The 16,498-nt window shown below is 46.9% G+C and overlaps 1 protein-coding gene across 4 annotated transcripts in view; it reads right to left on the bottom strand.

Moving 5' to 3' along the window:
- Positions 1-16,498, bottom strand: part of CCDC171 (coiled-coil domain containing 171) — a 608,461-nt gene that overhangs the window by 276,931 nt on the left and 315,032 nt on the right. For all 4 annotated transcript variants that reach the window (XM_033920389.1, XM_033920380.1, XM_033920408.1 and 1 more), the window contains exon 20: positions 9,088-9,273. In XM_033920389.1, the coding sequence (XP_033776280.1) occupies positions 9,088-9,273 (186 nt within the window). The remainder of the gene's footprint in view (positions 1-9,087; positions 9,274-16,498) is intronic.

Here is a 16,498-nt window from a genome sequence, read left to right as displayed (position 1 = left end):
CACTCATGATTTTATAAACTTTTATTATATTCCCCTCTCATCTGTTTCTTTTCTAAATGAAGAGCCCTAACAAGCCAAACAATTATTCAAAAAATAACAATTACAAGAAAAAAACCCCACTTTCCTTCACAACAAAAATGGTAAAATAAGAGCCAAGTAACGATAAAAAGAAAAATAAGGAAATATTAACATAACTTAAACTTAGATATAGTTTATTTTAATAATTCTATTTTGTTTGACGATTGATGTGTTTTTAAAGTGTTTATTAATTTATGTATGTGTATTTTTTTAACTCGCATAGATTTTGTGATATGTGTGTTTTAGATAAACAAACAAAATCATAAAACTGTAGATGTAAAACTGGAAAAATATGTCAATTATCTCTTGTGGAAGGAGGAAAGCCTCAGATCACGTGTCCATTTTCACATGCCACTGGCCATTCAGCTAATGTGGACAACAATTTCAATCACTGCCCATCCTCCACCACCCTTAATGTGCAAAAATCATGCCGTGCAAACTTGCATTGATAATATACAGTATAAATATCAAAAGTGTAAAAACCACTTATTTTGATAATGTCAGGCAACTTGTTTTAGACTCATTCTGATTCTGACGAGCTCGTTTCGCAATATCTTCCTCAAAGAATCAGAGAAACCGTAAAGTGTTTGCAATAACAAAGCAGTATCACAACAGCTCTCATAGCCCATGTCACCTTACATATCCTTAATGAGATTCGAGGCGCAGGGCGGGGCAGCGAGAGGAGAGTCCGGGTGGCAAGGCAGGAGAAGTCCAGGGCGGCAAGGCAGGAGAAGTCCAGGACGCAAGGCAGGAGAAGTCGGCAGAGAGCAGGAAAGGTTGTGAGCGACTGGTCCCCACCAGTCACTTCTTTTTTGATCGGTCAGCCCAGTCGGTGTTCCTGAAAAAGTTTAGTGAGTCGCGTCCTTCCTACTTTGTATGCCGTTTCCCCTCATTTGCATGCACGATCAAAATCAGATCAGCCACAAGGTTAGTGAATCAGGTCAGCATTGTAAAGGAGTCACAAACCGATCAGTACACAGTCAGTAAGTTTAGTGAATCTAGCCCTTAGTTCTTCAACTCATACCTTCATTTTCTGATCAGAGATCCAAAGGGAAGCGTGGAGAACTGGAAATGTCTCCCCAGAACATGGAATCTCAGATACTTTCTGCAGATAGGCCTCTATTAAATCCAGGGAGGCTAAAAATTCCCCTGGAGCCACCGCAATAACCAAACAGTCTCCATGTAGAATTGCTGCATATTTAGTGTGCATTAATGGTCTTCAGATCCAGGATTGGTCTCCAGTCATCTGAGTCTTTCTTGGGAACTATGAAGTATATAGAGTATCTGCCTAAGACTGATTCTGTGGGAAGCACAGACTCTAAGGCTCGAATGGCTAAACACCTTGTCACCGTCACCCGGAATATGACCACTTTCTCTGGCCTGCAGCCAGAGAGTCCACATATAGATCTGGAAATGGGTGACAGAATTTGAGCTTGTAGCCATTTTGAATGATGTCCAGCAACCGCGGTCCGAGCAAATCAGCTCCCAAGCCTCCCAATAAGTTGACATCCTCCCGCCTATCTGCGGAGGTATGACTACTGACCTGGCATAATTGGGGTTTCTTGGAGGCTGCTGTGGTGCAAGAACCAGAGGATTAAGGTTGCCTAGTGCTTCCGTAGCTCTGTCTAGAGACTCTTCCCTAATAATGACAAAATCGCATCGAAAATTAACTCAATCCAACCCAACCCCTCTAGAGGTTCGAGGTCTGCTGTCAGGCAAAGCTTTAGGGCGATGATCTGCCACACTGGCCATAAGATCATCTAATCACTTTCCAAACAACATTTGCCCCTAAAAGGGAGCCTGCTTAGCATTGCTCAAGAAGCCAAATCTCTCACCCATCGCCTGATCCAGAGAATTCTATGAGCGGAGACGGCATAAGCAGAAACCTTGCTCATGTTTGTTTTGTATAGACTGTTCTTTTAATCTGATCTTTTAATATTGGCGTTCTTTTCCTTTTCTTGATTTTTGTAAACCACACTGATGTCATAGCGAAGAGCAGTATGTAAAAACTTACAAACATAAACAAACACCATCATCAGCTGGGGGTAAACCCCGTCATCCACCGAAGGAGTCTGATGCAATCTTGTATGACAAGTGCATGCCACAAACAAGGCCACCACTGCTGCCTTGATTCCCAAGGCCTCAAACTATCTTTTGAGGACATCATCTACCCTGCAATCCTGGGCATTCTTTTTTTTTTTTTAGTTCAATCAGTTTTATTAGTATTTTGTCATAGAAATACAAGCATAGACCTCAAATACATAAGAAGTTTTCACAGATTGTAAGTACAGGCGGTCCATGACATGTCATCAAAAACAGAACATTAAAATGACACCTCCTTCACTAGGTAGGAAAGTAGGCTTGGTAACCTGTGCTACCATGAAATCCACTTTAACCCGAATAAACAGCTGCAGAAATTCAAGAGCCATGAAATGCAGCTTTAACATTGTCTTAACAACCTGCAAGGAGCCCTCTGGGGTTTCCCAATGCTCTGTGACAAACAAAGTAATGGCCGGATGTGAGGGAAAAAATGCAGTCTGAGTCTTAGAGCTGCTCATAACAGAGCACTGTGAAGCTGAGGTCTGCGGAGCTTCCAGATTTAATTCTCGCAGGGAATCTGTAATAAGTTTCAGCAATGCTGTTGGCTCGAAGAGATGGCATACTGACGGGTCCTCCCCTTTTATCAAGGGCCACCCCGTCTCTTGACAAGCGGCCTCTGCTTGATGCACCGAATATCCTAAAATCGAAGATTCACTCTGGGACAGTAAAGGCATGGACTCCGACCCTCAGTCTCTCTAGTCCTTCTCTGACTGGTCATCTGGTTCCAGAATGGAAACCTTCTCCGGGGGAGATGCATTTTGGGAGGCCAGATCCTCTTGTGCAGCCACAGGTGTGCCTTCCATGGGCGCAGACAGATCCTGACAACTTAAATAAGCTTTCCACATGAGACTCACAAAATCAGTTGTAAAGCCTTGAGTAGGAAGCCCAGAGGATCCATTCAGGGACTCGAAAGATTTAAGTCCCTGATCAGATCACTCAATTCATTCTGGTCAAAACGTTCACTATGTGTAGTTGTTTGGGAATCATGCAAGACTTATCCTCTGAGATATGGACTTATCCTCTGAGATATGGAGTACCGTATTTTCGCGGATATAACGCGCGCGTTATACGTGATTTTACGTACCGCGCATACCCCTCGCGCGTTATATGCCTGAGCGCGGTATACAAAAGTTTTTAAACATAGTTCCCACCCCGCCCGACGCCCGATTCACCCCCCCAGCAGGACCGCTCGCACCCCCACCCCGAACGACCGCTCGCACGCGCTCCCACCCGCACCCGCATCCACGATCGGAGCAAGAGGGAGCCCAAGCCCTCTTGCCCGGCCGACTCCCCGACGTACGATACATCCCCCCCCCCCCGGCAGGACCACTCGCACCCTCACCCCGAAGGACCGCCGACTCCCCAACAATATCGGGCCAGGAGGGAGCCCAAACCCTCCTGGCCACGGCGACCCCCTAACCCCACCCCGCACTACATTACGGGCAGGAGGGATCCCAGGCCCTCCTGCCCTCGACGCAAACCCCCTCCCCCCAACGACCGCCCCCCCCCAAGAACCTCCGCCCGTCCCCCAGCCGACCCGCGACCCCCCTGGCCGACCCCCACGACACCCCCACCCGCCTTCCCCGTACTTTGTGTAGTTGGGCCAGAAGGGAGCCCAAACCCTCCTGGCCACGGCGACCCCCTAACCCCACCCCGCACTACACTACGGGCAGGAGGGATCCCACGCCCTCCTGCCCTCGACGCAAACCCCCCTCCCTCCAACGACCGCCCCCCCCCCAAGAACCTCCGACCGACCCGCGACCCCCCTGGCCGACCCCCCCACCCCCCCTTCCCCGTACCTTTGGAAGTTGGCCGGACAGACGGGAGCCAAACCCGCCTGTCCGGCAGGCAGCCAACGAAGGAATGAGGCCGGATTGGCCCATCCGTCCTAAAGCTCCGCCTACTGGTGGGGCCTAAGGCGCGTGGGCCAATCAGAATAGGCCCTGGAGCCTTAGGTCCCACCTGGGGGCGCGGCCTGAGACACATGGTCGGGTTTGGCCCATGTGCCTCAGGCCGCGCCCCCAGGTGGGACCTAAGGCTCCAGGGCCTATTCTGATTGGCCCACGCGCCTTAGGCCCCACCAGTAGGCGGAGCTTTAGGACGGATGGGCCAATCCGGCCTCATTCCTTCGTTGGCTGCCTGCCGGACAGGCGGGTTTGGCTCCCGTCTGTCCGGCCAACTTCCAAAGGTACGGGGAAGGGGGTGGGGGGGTCGGCCAGGGGGGTCGCGGGTCGGTCGGAGGTTCTTGGGGGGGGGCGGTCGTTGGAGGGAGGGGGGTTTGCGTCGAGGGCAGGAGGGCCTGGGATCCCTCCTGCCCGTAATGTAGTGCGGGGTGGGGTTAGGGGGTCGCCGTGGCCAGGAGGGTTTGGGCTCCCTTCTGGCCCAACTACACAAAGTACGGGGAAGGCGGGTGGGGGTGTCGTGGGGGTCGGCCAGGGGGGTCGCGGGTCGGCTGGGGGACGGGCGGAGGTTCTTGGGGGGGGGGCGGTCGTTGGGGGGAGGGGGTTTGCGTCGAGGGCAGGAGGGCCTGGGATCCCTCCTGCCCGTAATGTAGTGCGGGGTGGGGTTAGGGGGTCGCCGTGGCCAGGAGGATTTGGGCTCCCTCCTGGCCCAATATTGTCGTGGAGTCGGCGGTCCTTCGGGGTGGGGGTGCGAGTGGTCCTGCCGAGGGGGGAGAAGAATCGGACGTCGAGGGGGGGCATCAGGCTTTCAGGATGGGGACAGGACTTCAAGGGGGGACAGGCAGACCTTCAAGGGGGGACAGGCAGACCTTCAAGGGGGGACAGGACTTCAAGGGGGACAGGCACGGAGAGGCGGGGCAGTGCACCGAAAGTCAGGGTGAGTCGGGGCAACCAGAGGAGAGTCGGGGAGGGCGAAAGGAGAATCGGGGTGGCCAGAGGAGAGTCGGGGAGAGCGAAAGGAGAGTCGGGGTGGCCAGAGGAGAGTCGGGCAGCATGCGCGTTATATGCCTGAGCGCGGTATAGAAAAGTTTTTGTACATATCATCGTGATTTCTGCGCGCTATACCCCTGTGCGCGTTTTACAATGGTGCGCGTTATATCCGCGAAAATACGGTAGTTCACAGAAAGGTGGAACGGGTCTTCTGGCTTAAGGTAGATCAGGGTGTTCCCTCTAAGCGGGCGGGTGTTGTGAGCAAACTTTTTTCACTGTGAGCTAAAAATATCGGGCGCCAGCAAGTTATGAGCCAAATAAATATGTTGCTTTCTACCACAGAACTTCCTCACGTTTGTATGGAATCTATCCCCTTTCAACTTTAGAGAGTGCCCTCTCGTTCTCCCTGCCTTAGCTACTAAGTCTATTCCCTTCAGTACCTTGAATGTTTCTATCATGTCCCCTCTCAATCTCCTCTGCTCAAGGGAGAAGAGGCCCAGTTTCTCTAATCTTTCGCTGTACGGCAACTCCTCCAGCCCCTTAACCATTTTAGTTGCTCTTCTCTGGATCCTTTCGAGTAGTACCGTGTCCTTCTTAAAGTACCAGTGCTGGACGCAGTACTCCAGGTGAGGGCGTACCATGGCCCGGTACAGCAGCATGATAACCTTCTCTGTCTCTTCAGTCCAGCATCTGCCCCTTCCATTCACTGTCTGTCTTTCCCTGCCATCTCTCCTCCTGCCCCCCCCACCCCCCAATTTGGTCTAGCATCCATCATCTTCCTTCTGTTCCCCTCATGGTCTGGCATCTCTATCCTTCCCTCCCCCCTGTGGTTTTTAGCATATCTCTCTTCTCATTTCCTCCACTCAGATCTGATCATTCTCTGCTCTCTCTTCCCTTTTCTTCTCTGGTCTTCCTTCTCTATTTTCTGCCTCCATCTAAATTAAATTCTTTCTTACTATTTAGTCCCGTTTCCCTCTTTTCACTGTGTCTACACACAGCTTGTCACCCCTTTCCCTCACCCCTCCATTATCTTACTATTTTCTTCCCCCTTTATTTATCTCCTCCTTCCATCCAGTATGTGTTCTTTCCCCACTTCCATTCAGCATCTGCTCTCCCTTCTCAACTGACATCCATCTGCCTTCTGCTCTCTCTCCCTTCTTCTCACTTCCATCATCTGTCCCCTTCTCTCTCTCTCTCATCTCCTCCATTCCATCATCTGCCCCTTCTCTCTCTCTCTCTCTCTCCCCCCCCCCCAACTTCCATCATCTGCCCCCCTTCCCCTCACCTTTGTGGGTCACTTTCTTTCCCCTGAGGGTGGCTCATGTCACAGGGGAAGCTTTGGCCGAGCAGAACCGCTTGATTGACAGTGGAACTTACTTGATTGATGTCGATGCTGGGGCCCGTTGCCGTTTGAAGGAAAAAAAAAAAGGTGGAAAAAAGGAACCTGTAAAGGCGAGAGGAAGGGAAACCTCCAGGACAGCTGCTTTTTGCCCTCCTTCAGCGGCCCAAGAGTTCAGACCAGCAGCGGCAGCTCTGTATGCTTTTAACTTCGGCACAGAGCTGCCCCTAATCAATAGTTTAGCGCGGTTTCATGAGGCAGCCTCGGGGCCTTTGATAGCCGGCCCGCTTCGATGATGCGATGTGGGCCGGCCTAGCAAAGGCCCCGAGGCTGCCTTATGAAACCGCGCTAAACTATTGATTAGGGGCAGCTCTGTGCCGAAGTTAAAAGCATGCACAGCTGCCGCTGCTGGTCTGGAGGTGCGGAGACAAGGCAGGAGGCAAACGCGGTGGAAGGCAGGAGTCCCGGCGAAGGCAGGAGTCCCGGCACAGCGACTGCAACAGGAAGTTGCAAGTCAGCTGACGCCGGCCTTTCGTTGCGGCGGGGACCGAATCCTTCGCGGACCGGCAAGATTTTGTTTGCGGACCGGCGGTTGAAGAACTGTGCTCTACACTGTGTGCGCTGTGACGAGAAACTTGTGCGCTGCGAGGTAATATTTTGTGCGCCAGCGCACCCCAGCGCAGCTTAGCGGGAACACTGGGTAAGACCACCTATCATGATTATTTTGATTGATGCCTATGATATTAACAATACAAAAATAACAGTCATTGAAGTGGTTTTTCAGTTCCCTCCAAACCATTGGAACTCCAAATTTCAGGCAACTTCTCTTTCTATTTGTCCACTGGTGCAAATGCTCCGTACAAGTTTTGCATAGCTTATCTTGATCTCCAAGCTTGACACCAAAATAACCTACATATGCACTTTTTACACACAAATATAGCAAAATACGTCCGGATGATTCAAGCAGCTCCATCTTGAAGAAGCCAAAATCTCTACGGTGTTCAATCTGCAAAAATGAAATGATATAAGTGGGAATATACACACACCTCCTATATGATCATAACTATTATACAGTTAATGTACTTACCTTTTACAATGTTTTGGATGTAAAACTATACTACTCACCTTGTTATCTCTTTGGCTCTCCCCACATTTGTGTTTCGCCAAATCACCTTCCAAGGGCTCCAGGAAGGATTTCCTCAGTGATAAATACATGCCTCCTGCGATTCCCCAACCCTCAAGGTATCAGAGGGGGCTAAGCCCAAGGCCCCCAACCCCCACATGCGCTGTGGCACGTGACACATGGACACTCCTCAGCCAACCATCCAGCGCATTCCTGGCATGATACAGGGATAGAAAGATCTGAGGAGTCCATAATAAACTATTTAAAGTAAAATCAAGGTGTTTTGAGGCAGATAAAGGTTTTTAAATCAAAATTGGAAAATCCAAGATGGCTGCCACAGTAGCATTGTGGTGCCTAAAAACGGCCTGAGAAAGCTACAGCAAATTACAAAAAATTCATGGAAGGGGATTTTAGAGGTGGAGGAACCCTATATCTAGCCAGAAACCCCCAAAACTGTTATTTGAAGACACCACCACCGATTTTCTGATAGGCTACAATGGCCTTACTCACTGTGCTGTGCTGTACTGATGCTATAGCCTGCTTCAGCTCTCACTGCATCTGGATAGTGGAGAAGACCCTAGCCTCAAACAAGTAAATCCTCAGTCCAGGATCCTTCAATCTTCAGGCTGCCAGTCAGGTCAATGCTGGACTGAGACCTTAAACCTCCACACCGTTCCTAGAGGAGGAAAAACGCAGTCTGCACTTGTCAAAGCCCCCCTCTCACAGACCACCACAGGGCCACACAGCCTGTGCTCAAGTGCCTGATAAATCAGGGGCAAGCCTTGCTCTCAGGGGAACAGTCCCCAAACTCCTTAACTGTTAGTGCAGGCTAGCTAGACAGGTTCCTTTATAGTTGTCCTGCCAGCTGTAGACAGCTTGTCAGAGGGCAAAGCTGTCCCAGGGCCACTGAGGACCTCCTGAGCACCACAAGTCTCAAAATTGGATAAAAAAACAGAAAATAATAAAAGCTTCTCAAAGCAGATCAGAAAGACATCTTCCAGCTCACTTGCAGAAGGAAAAACTGAAAAAAAGCAGTACAGTCTAGTGAGGAAGGAGGGCAGCTGAAGAAAAAGTATATGATCCTTCTGTAACAGCTCACAATTGGGGGGACGTAATCCACTTGTCAAGGCTTGTATGCCCAATGTAACAAAAGTTTGCATTATTCTCCCTAATATGAATCACTTTGCACATGTCCACATTACATTTCATCTGTCATTTGAATATTTCTCAGTCTCAAAAGGTCCTTCTGCAATATCACAGTCCTTATGTGATTTAGCAACTAATTTGTCTTCTGCAAATCTGATCTTCTCCCTTGGCATTCCCATTTCCAGATCAATTATAAAGATTCCTAGGAGTATTCCTCTATTACTAAGTCTAATGGATGCTTTTATTTTTATTTTAAGATTACCTTATTTGGGTCACAGGCAAATAATTAACAAAAAAGACTATTAAACAAATTGCTATTCAGTGGTCCAGATGAACTTTCAACTCTCTATGTTAGTGTTTAATATAGGTAAAATTGCTAAGTAACAATACAAATATACTTTAATTTTTACCTTTACAGCCTCATTTAGGGTTTGCTCCTTCTCTGCTTCTCCAGTAGAATGCAGTTCTAGCCTGTAATTTAGTTTCTGCAGCTGTTGTGCCTGTTCAATTAAAAGTATTTGTGCCTGTTGCTCTCGATATAATGCACTATTTAACTCCTCACATGCACTTCCGAACTTCTCAAAGGGGACAGATTTCTGAAACGGGAAAAAAATTGTTTTGGAAATTAACAAATTCAAAGGCAGCAAAATCCAGTTAAATACTGACACACCAAAAGATTTGAAGCAATCTATCAGTTTCTCCCAGGATATAAATATATGTAAAAATAATTGCACTATTATGGGGACAGTCTATCCAAAAAGATCTGTTTAGAACATTTCCTCTCCCCCCATCCCCACCCCAAAAATGGGTGGAATTAGGAACAGGTAAGATTGCTTAAAACAAATAGTCACAGGGATTGTATCTTCACATTCTAAGGGGTCCCCAAAGTCCCTCCTTGAGGGCCGAATCCAGTCGGGTTTTCAGGATTTCCCCAATGAATATGCATGAGATCTATGTGCATGCACTGCTTTCAGTGCAGATTCATTGGGGAAATCCTGAAAACCCAACTGGATTCGGCCTCAAGGAGGGACTTTGGGGACCCTGTTCTAAGGTGTTTTCTCACCAATATAATGCATGCCTATCAAGTATCTGGGTTAAAATAATCACCATGGAATTTCAGTCTGTAGGATTTTAAGAAGAAAACTGCCCTTGGAAAATCAGTTTGCAGCTGCATGGGTGCCTTTACAAGCACAGCAGACTATCTAAAAATTATCCTCATTAAGACTAGTTCTGTAGTATTCCAACAATGAAAAATTACAATATCTAGCACATAAGCATCCCTTTGCCTCCAGGCCTACTCAAGTTTATCAAATGGAAAATTATTCTACTCATATTCGCCACAGAAAAACATACATTTTAACATTAGGTACTAATCATAGCACTTACAAGGAAAAAAAATCATTATTTTGGGGTATAAACCCAGCAAGAAATGGAGATTTACTTCCAAAAATGAGAGGAAGTAGCAAAGAGGCAAAAAGTAAATGTGGGAGAAAATGAAGCATATATGCTTATCTCTTCCACTGGGTATTCCTACAATTTCTCTTTTAGTTTCTATGGATTACCTGAACCTGCTATCCTCATGTTTGATAGTCCTGCTCCCTGTTCATCAATAACCTCCATATTTTAATTTTTCTTTAAATACAGGATACCCATTCCTGGCACATCTGATACAAAAAGATGCAGTGTGAATCATAGAATGAGGAGGCGGCCCTGAAGCATGCTGGAAACTTGTGAAACAAGTTATAACCACAAATTGGCTGGGATGCCTCAATCAGCAAGAGAGAAAGGACAGACTGTGCACTCAGGCTGGCAGAACACCGTAAAAGCAAGAGAAGATATGAGCCAGTTATATTGATCAGTTTGAGCCAGTAATGTTGATCAGTTTAAGAACACTGCCCTCTGACATCACACTGCAAACTACAGTACTTTGCTTTGACACTACCTTCTGCTGACTCGAAAAAAAATAAGCATCATTTACTGAATTCTGGGATAGGAAATATTTTTGTTATGATAAAATAATTTTCTTATTCATTTTATTTTTATTTCTTGAACCAACAGAGACAATAACCCACATTTATAAAAATGGTTTCTAGAAGGGATGGTGTGTAGCTGAACCCCTCAATAAGGCTATCTGAAAAGGACAGCCCAAAACTATCCTGCCCAGAGACTCTGGTCAACATATTCACATGCTGTTTCTGTAAGGGCAAATTCCATATCACAACCTTAAACATCTCCTGAATGAAAGGATAGCTTAGATGAGTATCTTAAGTCACTACAGCCCTTACACTAAGGGTTTTTGGTATGCCCTTACATAGGCAGGCCTGCCTTAATATTACATTCTCAGGTCTATCATAGTAAAATGAAACAAAGGTATTTCTAAAAGCTTGAGCCAAAGCATGTAAAAAACTGACAATTTTTGCATTGCAGAGGAAAAGAGGGCTTTATGGATATATAATCTAGGAAAAACTGATGGCCAAATAACTGACTGATTAAAATCAAAATTCAATAACACCTTAGGCAGAAATTTGGAATGCAAGAAAAGAACCATTCATGCCTCCGTTGTGCTGGAGGCAGAGTAGTGTAGATGGAGGCCTCATGGTTCCCTTCGATGCCAGGCCATTTGCGGTTATATATAATGGTCTGATGTTTAAAAAATTGTTAAAAGCTTGTTTTTGTGCAGGCATTCTGTTAAGAGAGACAGAAGTGGTCCAGAGATGTTCACGTAAGGGAAGGAGTTGCTAGCTGCTATTATACAAGCATCAAAACACACCACAAAACAATATGTACTACTATTTTATGTGATCGTGGGTGTTATTATTGAAAACCGTCTAGGTGTTAAGTGAGTAATAAGTGCTTGAAATAAATAAATCTTATCATAGTAAAATCTAGAAAGTCACTAAAGCAAAAACCCACTAGGGGCTAGTTACTAGGCTGCAATAAAATATCACATTTTCATCAGTTTAATTTACTACAGAAGTTACTAACCAAGGTTCAAGGCCAAGGCCAATTTATTTTTGATACACCACAAAATCCAAAATAATATCTAAGCAGTTTACATAATATATATTGCAGAGGGAAATCAGGTAAGACAAACACAGTAAGACAAATACAACAAACAGAAAAGAGCGATACAAAAAAAAAAAAAAAAGCTACTTAAAATCCTTGGGAAGAAAGAAGCGGTAATGTACAAGTCAGAAAGAATCAGGGTTCTGAGAATGCTTGGGTAAAAAGACACCGAGCATAGTTTAGGTTGTAGCCGGACCAAATAATGTCCAGAATCCACTGATCGAACAAGATGGAAGCCTGCCCCTGATATATAGAAAGACCTCCCTCGGCTTGGCAGTAGAGCGCTTTTTTTTTTTTTTTTTAGCAGAGGAGAGCCCTAGGAAAATTTCTGAGACGTGGAGCTTAAAAATGGGCAAAAATGCCTGGAATTAAGAAAATTAGAGTGCCCTGAACCACTAGAGGTTCTGGGTCTGCTGTCAGGCAGTCAGAGGGTGACGGTCCACTACAGAATGGATGAGACTGTCCTAGCCCTTGCCAAATAATAAATGCTCCTCAAAAGGAAGCCTAGCAAGATTAGCCTTAAAGGTGGAACCTCCGTCCCACTGTCTAATCCAGAGCATTCTGCGAGCAGATATCGAATAGCCGACAGCCTACCCAGGACCTGCATAAGGTCATTCAAGGCATCAGCAACATAATCTGCTTCAGGCAAAAGAAGCTTAGGAAGGGGCTCTACAGCCTCACTCATCAGTGTGTGTAGCCGAGACAGACAAGCACGTGTGACAAAGGACGCCACCACAGACTTTATTCCCAAAGCCACTGCACATGGCGGTCCTGCATGTTCTTAAATACCACTCTCACTGGGAAGGGAGGTGCACTTAATCACCTCCGCCATCATAGTCCATTTTAGGCTGACCAAGAAGCTGCTGGCACTCCTGCTCAAAGGATACCAACAAGACATGGCTCTCGTAACCCTGAGAGCACCTTCTGCAAAGATCCAGTACTCCGAGATCAGAATGCTCATACCAGGATGCCAGGAAAAAGTAGAAGACTGCGACCACACACCACATAGCCACAAAGAGGATGTGGATGGAGTCGGCTGAGAGACAAAATTCAACTCCTGCACAGACTCCGAGATGAGAGTAGGCAGAGACACAGATTTAAATAAATGCAGAACTGTGGGATCATCCCCAGGTTCTAAAGCCTCTAAGAGATCCAAAGATCCAGAATACAGCCCCAGACTCTCAGTCACAGGAAGAGCAGTGCCGGAAAACAAGGGGTCTGCAAGCTGGTCAATATCATCATCAGTATCCCCAGGCTGGGGTCAGCCAGCCCCTGAACAGTAGCTAACTGTGAAGAGGCTGCACCCAAAGAAGTAACGCCAGCCAAAGACAAGTCTGCGGTAGAGCAGGAATGCCCAAGAGAAGAACGGCTGCTCTGAAATGCATTCCACAGGTATTTCATAAAATCTGGAAAATTATCTGGACCCTGAGGCAGAGTCACTCTTTGATGAAGGCACTTTACGTTTTTTGGGCTGCAGATGGTCCACATCCTATCATGCGAAACCTTCAGCCCTGCTGAGCCCCAAACAGAGAGAAGGCTGTCCCAACAGACTAGTTGAGCATTTTGTCCCCCTGCTCAATCAGGGGAGAGGCTAAGCTTTGCTCTGCCACCCCTTAAGGCTGCCCCACACGGAAGGGCTGGAGAGCAAGTAGTGCCAACCAAATTGCCCAAAGCTCCAGATGATTGGTCAACCAATGTTTCAGAACAGGAGTCCACTGCCCCTGAATGGAGTGGGCCCCGCAGTGAGCCTTCAACTCAAAAGGTTGGTATCCATCCTAAAAGTCATCCACTTGGAAATCCAAAAAAGCCAACCCTGGTAGAGAGCCTCCCCCTGAAGCCACCAGCTCAAGTCACAGCTAGCTAGCACCATCCAGGGGAGTGGAATCTGAAGGGGAAAATTCTGCAGAGACCACCGAGATAGGAGGGACTCCTGTAAAGGGCACATGGGTGCTCTGACCCAGGGGACTGCCTCCGAGGAGGCTGCCCGAGACCCCAGAATCTGCAGATAAAACTAGGCCAAGGGAGTCGGACAGTCCAGAATTCCTATTTGTTGTTGAATGTTCTTGTCTATGTGCCTTGAGAAGAAATACACGACCCTGCTTGGAGATGAAGAGAAGCCCCAGAAACTCCAGGGACTGGGAGAACGCCAAGCGTCTCTTCCTGAACTTGCCAATGCCTGCAGCAGAAATACTACCGTCTCCACCGCACTTTCGTACACCCGACGATATGGAGCCCAGATCAGCAGCTGTCCCAAGGGTGTACTTGGACCCCCTGCTGGCGGAAAGTCGCCACAACTACCATCACTTTGATGAAAGGGCAGCTGCCATTGTGAAGCCAAAGGGTTGAGCTGCGAACTGGAAATGCTACTGCAGAACATGGAAATGGAGAAACCTGCGATGCTTCGGGTAGATTGTAATATGGAGGTAAGCCTCTGTGAGATCCAAGGACACTGTAAACTCTCCTGGAGAGACAGCAGCTATCACCGTGTACTCCATTGTCATTTAGAAAAAAAGGAATTCACAAGAAGCGGGTGACTGACTTAAGATCCAGAATGGGTATCCAATGCTCTGAGCCTTTCTGGTACGATGAAGTATAAGGAGTATCCGCCTAAGCCCCCATTCATGTTCTGGAACAGGGAAAATTGTTAACTACCATATTTCGCAAACTCACTGATAGGAACAGTCTACTTAAATACCATAGTTTTCATCCTCGTAAACTTAAGGATAGTCTACCTCAGAGCCAATTCCTGCGGTTCCGCAGGATTTGCTATTCCTTAGATGAATATAAGAAGCAAGCCCGTATTTTAAAAGAGCGGTTTAAACAGAGAGGATATCCTCGTCAAATAGTACACCAAGCATACTTAAAAGCAAGATATGCACATAGAAAGTGGCTACTTGAATATAGTCAGAATTCCATGGAAGACAATGCATTAGTATGTGTTCAGCAATTTTCTCCCCTGGCTTGGAATATAAAGAATATCATTTTGAAACATTGGCATGTGGTTAGATTAGTGTTAGGTGCTGACTTGGATGTTCCAATTTTTGCTTATAAGCGAGCAAAAAATTTGGGTGAGCTTATTAAACCTCCTAGAAATCATCCTGACTGTATTCAAAAAGGCCACTTCAGTTGTGGACAATGTCAGTGGTGTGAATTTGCTTTGACTGGGGATAGCTGGGTGCATCCCCAGTCAGAGAAGATTTACTTTGCCAAGTCCCAAACAGACTGTAAATCCTCTCATGTCATATATATGATTCAATGCCCATGCTCTACAATTTATATTGGCCGTAAAACCAGGCCCATGAATACAAGACTAAACGAACACAAATCTCGGGTAAATACTGGGGCCAAATCAGCTCCCTTAGTTCGTCACTGGTTGCTTTTTAATCATAAGATCACTGATTTGAGATGGCGGATTATAGATACAGTACAAGTTGGGTGGGAAGGTGGCAATATTGAACACATTTTAAATCTTAAGGAACTTCGATGGATGTTTGAGCTGAAAACTATGATGCCTTATGGGCATAACTTAACAAGTGATTGGATGACTCTGGCGGTATGATTTGAATTGGTTGATCTGTTCTGGGTATGTGGGTTTATTTGCTGTTTGTTTGTGATTGGTATGAGTCTGTAACTTGTTTCAGCATCCCGATGTCTAAGAGGCAATGCAGAGTATTGCGGACCCTGGACTCCATTTCGGTCGATTTGCCGAGTCCAGAAACCAAGCAGGTGGCAGTCAAAGAAAGACTAACTAGTGTCCGATGAAAGTTGAGTCCACTCCTGACAAAACTGAGAGTCACCCTTCGATGAGGAAGCCACTCTTTTAGGTGCAGCCACTAAACAGGAACCCGAGGACGCCTGGAATTGGAACCGTTATAACACGGGCATAGCTCTAAGAATGTCTCTGGGAGGAAAAACCTGAGTATCCCTTATGACACCTGCGGGAGTCACGAAGAGTACTATGACCCCCTCCCGATGTCCAGCGAAACTTGTTCATAGGGAGCGATTTAGGGCGGCGCTTGGCAACATCTGTGTAGAGATCATCCAGACCTATACCAACAAGAAGCTGGCCCTTGAAAAGATGTCTGCTTAAGGTGATCCTTGAAGCAGCGTCCCCAGTTCAAAGACGGATCCAAATGAACTCGAATGAGATCATAAAGGGCGCCTGGCACCTAATCCATACCATGGTTTGCACTTTGACTACCTTATCCAGGCGCCCCACCTGAAAGTCCACAGACATGCACCTCCACAGAGGACATATTGTGCACAGACTGGAATGTGCCACAAAGGAAGTGGCCACCGCCACTTGGCTATGCCACTAGAAAAGAATGTTTTGTAACATAATATTCACTCTGCGATCCTGAGAGTCCTTAAACCTCACTCCCCCATCACTAGGAAGCGCTGTGCCATTGCAGAATCTACCTCAGGCTGTTCAAATCTGCCAAAAATCAGGATCCAGGTGATAAAAGCGTAGACATAGCTTTAGAAGGTCAGAAAGAGCTTTCCGGGGTATCACATTGTTCTGAAACCAGACCAAGGAGTTGTGGACTGAATGAAAAAAAGAGCACAGGAGAACAGTCCAGGATCGAAGCCTGAGAAATGAAAGGTAGAGAATCCAAATGGAGCTCTTTCAGAACATCACACATAAAGAGGTGGATAGAAGCCTGCGTAAAAATCTGCAAAGAAGGGTCAGCACCCAGATCCAGATGCACAGGGTGGCCAAGGAGACCAGTCTCAGCAAAGGCATCAGCCGGATCC

This window comes from Geotrypetes seraphini, chromosome 1 (genome assembly GCF_902459505.1).
Source record: "Geotrypetes seraphini chromosome 1, aGeoSer1.1, whole genome shotgun sequence".
In the NCBI taxonomy this organism is placed as follows: Eukaryota; Metazoa; Chordata; class Amphibia; order Gymnophiona; family Dermophiidae; genus Geotrypetes; species Geotrypetes seraphini.
This window is presented reverse-complemented; position numbering and strand designations above follow the sequence as displayed.